The 8,491-nt window shown below is 45.1% G+C and overlaps 1 protein-coding gene across 1 annotated transcript in view; it reads right to left on the bottom strand.

Moving 5' to 3' along the window:
• Window positions 1–1,305: 1,305 nt before the first annotated feature.
• DCAF1 (DDB1 and CUL4 associated factor 1) overlaps window positions 1,306–8,491 on the bottom strand; it is a 53,406-nt gene continuing 46,220 nt past the window's right edge. Inside the window, exons 23-24 of the mRNA XM_035547070.2 lie at window positions 6,506–6,761; window positions 1,306–2,335 (exon numbers count right to left, since the gene is read on the bottom strand). Coding sequence (XP_035402963.1) covers window positions 2,277–2,335; window positions 6,506–6,761 — 315 coding nt within the window. The 3' untranslated portion in view covers window positions 1,306–2,276. The remainder of the gene's footprint in view (window positions 2,336–6,505; window positions 6,762–8,491) is intronic.

The raw sequence follows: 8,491 nt of genomic DNA, 5'->3' as shown, positions 1-8,491 counted from the left end.
TATGGACATCTGGCACCATATCTCTCCTCCATTATTAGTAGTAGAGTACACACATTATTTTTTCTTCTCCTCCAGAGCAGCACATTTTTTAAGGTAAAGTTGCACAAGATGTGTTTTGATAAGGCAGAGGCTGGCTTCCGCAGCTGTTGGATGGCATATCCACTTTTCAATTCCCTATTTAATCAGAATGCTGCTCCAGTTGCTGGTCTTAAATGCTGTAGTAATCGCAACTTGTTCATCTTTATCGACTCTGTAGGGTACAATTATCCATTATAAGTTGCAGAAGAAGCCTTTCTTTTTAATTATTAACAAGCAGCCCTGGATAAGTACTGCTTGTAGAAGCACTGCTGGAACGAAGAAACGCTATCCCTTCTCTTGGTCAAAAAGAAAGTTCTTCCTCTTCAAGCAATGAAATGCTGAGCCTTAGCTGAAATGAGCACAGTTCTTGGTGGAAAACTTGATGTAGTGGCAAGGAGTGAGAAGCCTCCAGCTCTCTGTTCTGCCTCAAGCTCTATGCTGAAAGTGGCCAAAATAGAGAAAGGGTAAGAGGTTGAGGGGATGTTAACTGAACACCTGGGAATAAAGAATGCTTTTAGCAGCCTCATCCAAGTAAGTGATGAGCACACTTACCTCTGAGCTCTGACTCACAGAACCAAGCTCTGCAGTTGTGTGCCACACACTGAACTCACATTCAACTGCAATATTTTCCCCCCTTTGAAGGGCAGGGCCTGTTGTCATGTACAGACAGGAGCACCTCGTTTGCCTTCTGCCAGTATAGCCACAAGGCAATCTACATAATGCCAAACCACACGTGAACGAGGAGTCCCAGAGCCGTTCCTGCCTTCTGAAACACACCAGGAAGGTGGTAGGAGTTCCCTGCAGCTCACTGCCCTTCCTGCAGCTGAACCGCAGCATGGATGTCCTGGTGCACCTTTAAACAAAATCACAGCCTGGCACCAGCAGCCCCCTTCCTGCTCCCACAAAGCAGTGACGAGGCGGTACCGTGCTGCCTGCACCCCGTGGAAAATTCAAGGCTGGCAGGCAAACCGAGAAGGCAGATTTGAACCCACAGGCTGTGAGATGTCTTGCAGCTCCAGGAGTTGCTGTGGACTGGAGCAGCAGGTGGAGCCTGCACCCTCTGAAATCTCACCCTTTGTTTACTTTGCCTTTCCTTATTGCAGCTGAGCCACGAGCTACACCTAGCTGCTCTCCTGGTACGCAGAGCGCTGCTTCTGCAGGGGTGGCAGAGGAATGCACGGCTACAGCTCACAGCCATAGACAGAGACAGGACTTCCCACTCCTGGTGTGTATACAATTCAAAAAGCAATGTCCTTTTATTTAATTTTTTAATAAATACACTTTACATTAAAGAAAAAGGCCTTCAATTTGCAGTTTCCACACAGAGGGCAAAAATGGAAAGAAAAAAAAAAAGATTAAAAAACTTGAACCACGAAGGGCAGAGGGGAGAAAGAGGGCTCCAACTTTAACCCCAGATTCCCATGTCCTCAGGAATACCAGGCTCCGATTAGGCCACGCCAGGCTTTCAGCCTCCCACTACAGCTGGTGTCACAGTGAGAATCTCCACTCTAAGCAGCCTGCACATTCAGCTACCAAACACCCCCAGGGCTCTTCCCCAGGGGACATATGCATCTGAAACACATGGCACACTAGCAGGTGGCTAACACCTGTTGTGTTTTCTTTAAAAAATAAATCATATTTAAAATAAAGATATTCTCACTCCTCAACCATTTTAGAAACCATGATCCTCTTATTTCATTTTGTAGTTGCATAAAAATGCCTCTTTTTTAATTTTAAACAATTTTTCTCCCCCAAACCTACCCCATGGTAACAAGGTACTACAGGAATACAAAGTTCATCCCCTCTTTACTAGAACACCTGCCTTTTTTTTTTTTTTTTGGTTTTATATAAAACTATTTCTGTTCTTTAGGAAAGAACTTTATACAAAGAAAATATATTGTGAAATATCTTCAGAAGTTTCCTTGAAGAGGAGAGTCATCTCAGCCTAAAATAAAAAATAAAAAAAAAAGGCAGAGAGAAAAGAGGCCTAACCCCAGGTCTCTTTATTGTAGAGCCTCGGACTTAGCCCCGAGCCTCAAACTGACTCAAACCAACACAGCGGATGGGCTGGAGTTCCTCAGGTTTTCCCAGGAGGAAAAGGGTCGGGGTGCTCAGAATCGGTTTCCAATTTGGTCTCCAGTCTTCTGCTGGGAAGGGAGCGTCTCCTCCTGCCAACACCCCCGCCTGGCAGCCGCTCCTCACTCGTTCAGAGTCAAGATTATGTCGTCCTCCAAGTCAGAGTTATCTGAGCTGTCAGCTGAAAAGGAGACACGTAGGTTAGGCTTGGTGGGTGCACAAACACGGCTGTCAGGGTGGCTAAGCAAGGCAACGCAGTCATAGTTAGAAGGAGATGGCCATCACCTGCTTGGGACCAGAAACTCCTCTGCAATAAGGAAGGCAGCTAGCACCATTCATGCATTTAAATCAATCAAAAGCAGTTAGCAAATCTGCACCAGAGCTGTGTTCTCCCTGTTAGAACAGAGGGTCAAGAGCAGCTCTCACAGGTGCAGCATTAGCTGGCAGTATTTTCCCATGACAAGATAGAGAGAAGGATGCCAGCAGGAAGGGACCTGTACATGAGCTGCCCACACAGCTTACTGTGTACATCTGAGTGCAACAGCTCTTCGTGCTGGGAGCTGGACATATCTGCAGTCATTTCTCACAGCTGTTATTTCAAAGCAAGCTGGACAGTTCCACTAAACTGATGCAGTGGAACATGGCCTCCGTGTAATGTACACACGGCTAACTCATTATGCAGCAGGTTGGACCCAGACTTTATCAGCGTGAAAAGGACACTCCCCTCAACACAGCACAGCACGAGACCTCCCCGCTGAGGGGGAAGTAATCCGTACACTCAAGACTAGCACCTTCCTCTAGTAACCCCAAAGGTTACCATAAATTAACTTAACTACATGGCACTTATTAACGGTGATCTGCAGCCTATTGCTGAAAACTGTGCCTTCGCTGTTTTTCCTCTCTGTGGTATAGAATGAGGACATGAAAGGATTTGCCAGAAGCAGTCACACACACACACACACGCTTTTTAACTTAGAAAATCTCTCCTCCCTCAGTTGTACAAGAGGGAAGTGGTAGCAGCTCTGGCAGAAAGGCCTCCTGCCTTACCTTGGAGATGACGATGGCTCTTTTTCTTATGTGAATTCATTGGATGCTGCAGTTAACTAGGTGTTAAAAATAGTTTTAAAAGAAAAACACTGAGACTTCCTCTTAGCCATCTCAGTTATAGTGGAACTCTAAAATGCCTGTTAAGGTAAGCCAGACCTTCTGGAAGGTTCACCCCTTCTCAGATGCTTTCCTTAGGAAAAAAAAATCACAGACAAGCAGCAAAGGGCACAAACCCTTTCCCCCAACCCTCCTCCCTGAAGACACCTCTAAGATAAAGAGAAAAATGGAATGCCAATGTGAGTTGAAGATACGGTTATCCCACACCACACCGGCAATCTGTAGAGACAGCTGACTGCTGCACAGCCCTTCTCCCCCAGGCTTCCCGTGAAGCCCTCTGGTAGGCCTGTCCTTCTGCTTTAAAATTCCTTGGACACCAGGTGACCGCTGGCCTCAATTCACCTACACGCACAAGGTCTCTGACAGACCCAACTACTGGAGCCAGACCCATTCAGGGGTGTGGGATTCGCTCCGTGAGGAACAAGCAGTGGAGGAGCAGTTGCTGATGAAATGCTTGAAGAAGCTTCAGGGAAGGTACAAGACCGTCCAGGAGCCTGTACTGTTAAGCGGCAGGGCAGGAAACTGCAACTGCAGCAGCAGCTTGGGAATGCTCCTCCTCGTACCTCTGTCTGCCTTTCCACTGGGACCAGCTCCAGTCTCACCTGCCATGGCACTGAGCCCAAACTGAGGGGTCGTCAGTGCTCCCTGAGCAGCTACAGCAACGCAAGGGGAGTTGGTAAACACCAGTCGGTGTTGCAGCAGCTACACACATGCAGTAAGAGGGAAAGAAGTATAAGGGAGATAATCCACGAGCTCTGGAAAAAAGCAGCTGAAAAAGTTCTTCCTTAACGCCAGAGGAAAGCTTTGAAAGGGGATTTCCTAGCTCCTTATGCTCCAGTCCACCACGTAACCTGACAGTTTTGAGCTCTGTGTCTATAAGTAAACGTGATTGCAACAAAATGCTTGGGAGAAGCTTATAGACATGCCTGGAAACTGCCATTTCAGATTACAGAAGGAGAACTGAGGAAACAAGTCAGCCATGCTGCTGCAAGACACCAGGAGGTGCTGAAAGGCATTGTCACAGATACTAGAATTCAGCACATTCCCAGGTTATTCCTCTCCTGGACACAGGTGAGAATTTCACAGTTTTCTTCCATCGTACGTCCCCACCTGCATTCAGAAAAGACACCCCACTGGCCCAGAACAAGCTCTTGGGAGATGTGCACAGCGCACAAACTGCTTTGGACAGGATAAACAGGTCTGCCTGCCCCAAAGTGGTGACAAAGGAGGAGAAGGACGAATTCATACTTAAAAATTTCTCCATGGATTATTCCTGAACAGGAAAAAATCTCTTCTAAAGCATGAGGAAATGAAGCCACTCACTTCTCTGCTTCAACTGTTTTTTGAATTAATTTGTTTTAAAACACACCCACTGTACATTATGTAGGTTCAACCGAAGTAGAGCAAAGGTTGGCAGTAGAAAGCATTCTAAATTCACCACCAAGCCTGTCTGTACTTGGCAACTGTGTCTTGGTCATCGTTGCCCTTGCCACTTTTAGCTCAGGACCACAGCATAAGCAAAGGAGAGGAGATTTTAACTGCTCTCGCTACGTGAGAAACAAAAGCAAGCCAAAGTTGAAGCCACAAAGCAGCAGCCACAGAAGCCCACTCATCACACGCTGTGCAAGGACCACACATCCAGCCTGGCACAGCTGCTCTGAAGTTCCCAAAGACGCTTGCAAGCAACCCGCAGCCACAGTATGGGCTGGCTGCAGCTCTACTGCAGTAACAGATCCCAAGTTCTGATCAAGTGGCTCTACCTATAAACAGCATACAGGTGTGGCCATTTCATAATGTGCAGTGCTCCGCAGAGCACACTTGGAATAACTGTCAGGTAGCACCCAGTTTTGTTACAGGAATAGCTATTGGAATTACTGGCCTGAACTGCCATTCTGGGCAACTCGAGTTCTAGCACGCTGGGGGCTCTCTTTCAGTAGTGTCGAGCCCTGCACCCTCTGACAAAACACAAGCGGAGCTGTCAGGAATGTCGTGAGGCAATGTCGGCCAAAAGTTACGTGCAACCCCAAAATGCACAAGTGCAATACCCTATTCGTGAATTTGAGCTACATAAGTGTCCAGTAAGGTCCTGCATAGTATACCTACCACCTTCAAAAGAACTGACCCCACAAACAAAAAAATGTAGCAACCTGATGTAGTCACGCCCTTAGAGAAGTCAGAGGGCTAAGCTGCACTGTAACAGAAAAGAGGGACATGAATGAGTGCCAGTCACATTAGTGCCAAAATAGAGGCCTGACACACTTAGTCCTCCAGCACTTTGGCAGAGAAGACCAATTCCCACCTTTAGCTCTCACATGAATCCCCTATCACTGCGGGGCTTCAATCAGCTCACACAGTAATTACTTATCAGCCTCTTAAGTTAAGGCAACTATATCATCCCCATTTCACAGCTTGGAAGTTAAAAAGATCTAAGCGGCTTGGCCGCACATACTTAAAAATCTTGCTAAAAATAATAATAAAAAAATTGAACAGAATCTGAAGGCACAAATCCCAAGCCTGACGCTACCTTACTCACCTTCTCTTTCTTGTGAAGCCTTTTTCCAAACTGAATTGCTAGATAAAGAGTTCAGACCTTTCTTTCCTACACACACTATTAACTTTTCAAGCCTCTATATCTATGGAATGCCAGAAAAAAAGAACAATTTCAATTTTATCTCAAAGTTACGTTAGCAACAGAATAGCCTAAAAAAAAAAAAGGAAGCAAAGCCAGAAACGCCATGTTGACTTTGCACTTTAAGCAACTGCAAAAGAGAAAGAACAGTGCCAAGGAGCAAGAAGGTTTCTCTGTCCTTACAGGTACAAGCAAGGCAGGGGAGACAGGTGAAGCAACAGTACAACCAGTGTCCCCTTAAGGGGCAGGATGGGCAACAATCAGACAATGCTTCTTCACATGGAGTTTCTTGGCCTGATCACACACATGTACCTGGGAGCACTTGGAAGAAGGAGACGCCTTCCTTTCCAGAACTCACAATTGTTCTCTCAGATAAGAACTATTTTTACTGTCAGATTACTAAGAGAGGCCATAGCTGAACAAGCATGATGAACTGTGCCTTTCATACTATCGAGGGAGAAAGTCAACTAGGTCAATTCAGTCAGGTGTTGCATATTCGTCATGACATCAAACAGAGGACAAGGTCACCTTTGGTCACCAAGCTCAGTACACACTTACTATCTCCAAGAATCAGCTCAACTTCCTCATCAGCATCAGAGTCTTCATCTTCACCCTCATCACCTTCTTCCAGGAGGTTGGCAAGCTCCTCATCATCAGAGGGAGAAAAGTCATTTTCTCCATCCTCACCAGCATTCTCATTGTTCTCATCCTCCTCCAGCTCAGCCTCCAGCAGCTGGTCTGTGTCCAACTCATCAAGGTCATCTGTATCATCATCATCTTCGTCATCATCTTCTTCCTCTTGCTCTTCTTCCTCCTACAAAGACAGAGAAATAGTCCACAGTGGACATCAAAACAAACGCAAAATGGAGTAAGAATAATTGAAGAAAACACACCTATAGCTTCCACTTCTTCCCACATCCAGACATGACCCGTTACTACATATAAATGCTTTCCCTCCACAATTACACAGCACAGCATGTGCTGGATCATTTGCGGGCCTGCTGAGTTTCATCTGCAAAAGGCTGGTGCAACACAGATACCACCGGCTCAGGCTCCTCTCCAATACCAGCCATGGTAAACGTAGCTAAAGAGAATATCAGCCTATACCAACTCCTGAATCACTCAGCTGAGGATGATACACCTGCTTAAAGCAGCTTGGTAGCCTCATCTTTGGCATTTATCTGTGGATCACGATCTTTCTTTTTCCTACTACCAAATCGTAAGAATTTGCATTCAGTAAAGCAACTTAATTTCTCATTGTACAGATCAAACCCAGAAATCCAGGTCTAGCAGATAAAGACGAGTAAGAAGAAGCTGTTACAATCCTATCATCTTTCCGGACAAACAAGAGGCCAGAAGTGGCAGCACAGGCCAAGCCAAGCCGCAGGAAGTCCCCAAGACTCAAAGGGTTGCGGAGACCTGTGCATCTCCCCAGAGTCACAGCCCTTTTCTTTAACAGAACGCACTCACGGGGCGAGAAGGCAGCTCTTAAGTCATTCAGTCTTACTTGCCCCTTTGGTTGGGGAAGGGAACACAATTCTTGTGTACTTCTGAAGCAGTTAAGATAGATATTTAACAATCCACTGCAAGGGTTAGTTTGGTCTTCCAGCTCACTCCATTCACATTGTTTTAACTACTGAATTTCCAGATCCATAAGGCAAAAAAAAAAAAAAGTACTTTCACGCACACCACCCAGCCTACTTTTTCTTCAGTTAGTGCTATAAAAAAAAGAAAAAACACCCCCACACATGCAACATCTGTCACAGGCAAAAGAAACAAGGCATGCAAAAAGCCTGGGCAAGTTCTACTGCCCCTTCACTTTGGACCTGAAGTGTGCATTATTTAAACTAGAGATTACAGAACAACAACATCAGTTTGCTCCACACAGTTTTCTTTCTGAAAGAGTTTACGTTAAATGTAAAATTCTAATAACGTGTGTTATGCTTATTTTTAGCAACTGCAAATTTCACTTTGAGTCAATGAGTTCTCAAATAAAAGGACGTTGCTTTTTGAATTGTATGCACACCGGGAGTGGGAACCATCTTACTTGCCGTTTTAAACTGCAGTACCATATTAAGTAGAATTTTCCTCCTTCCCAATGAAATACATTGAATCGAGCATAAAAGCTATCACCTTAATAACTTCTGCTTTTGCTCTATGCAGTGTCTGCAGAGAGACCACTGTCTTAAACTTTATTACTCTATTCAGAATTGAAATACTGATTGAAAACTGAAAAGGCAGGGGAGTTTATTTTCCTTTTTCAGTCTCTAAACAACCCTGAAGCTGGAAAAGAGGAGACCAATTCATTTTTAAAAGCTTGGAAAAGACAAAGCCAAGTTTTACAGTGTCTGGAGATAGAGACACTACCATAGACATTAGGAAAAAAGCATACAGTCTACAAGATTCACTTAAAGTCCACATAGTGGAAACCTAAAGGATTCTGAAATGAGCTAGGTACCTGCTTTGTTTCCACACCTGCTGGATTTCTGAAAGCATTTTTTCCTAAATCTATCCCACAACTTAAGTGAAAATATCAAAATAACA

This window comes from Cygnus atratus, chromosome 10, assembly GCF_013377495.2.
Source record: "Cygnus atratus isolate AKBS03 ecotype Queensland, Australia chromosome 10, CAtr_DNAZoo_HiC_assembly, whole genome shotgun sequence".
Lineage (NCBI taxonomy): Eukaryota > Metazoa > Chordata > Aves > Anseriformes > Anatidae > Cygnus > Cygnus atratus.
The sequence above is the reverse complement of the archived record's forward strand: the minus strand, read 5'-3'. Positions and strand labels throughout refer to the sequence as shown.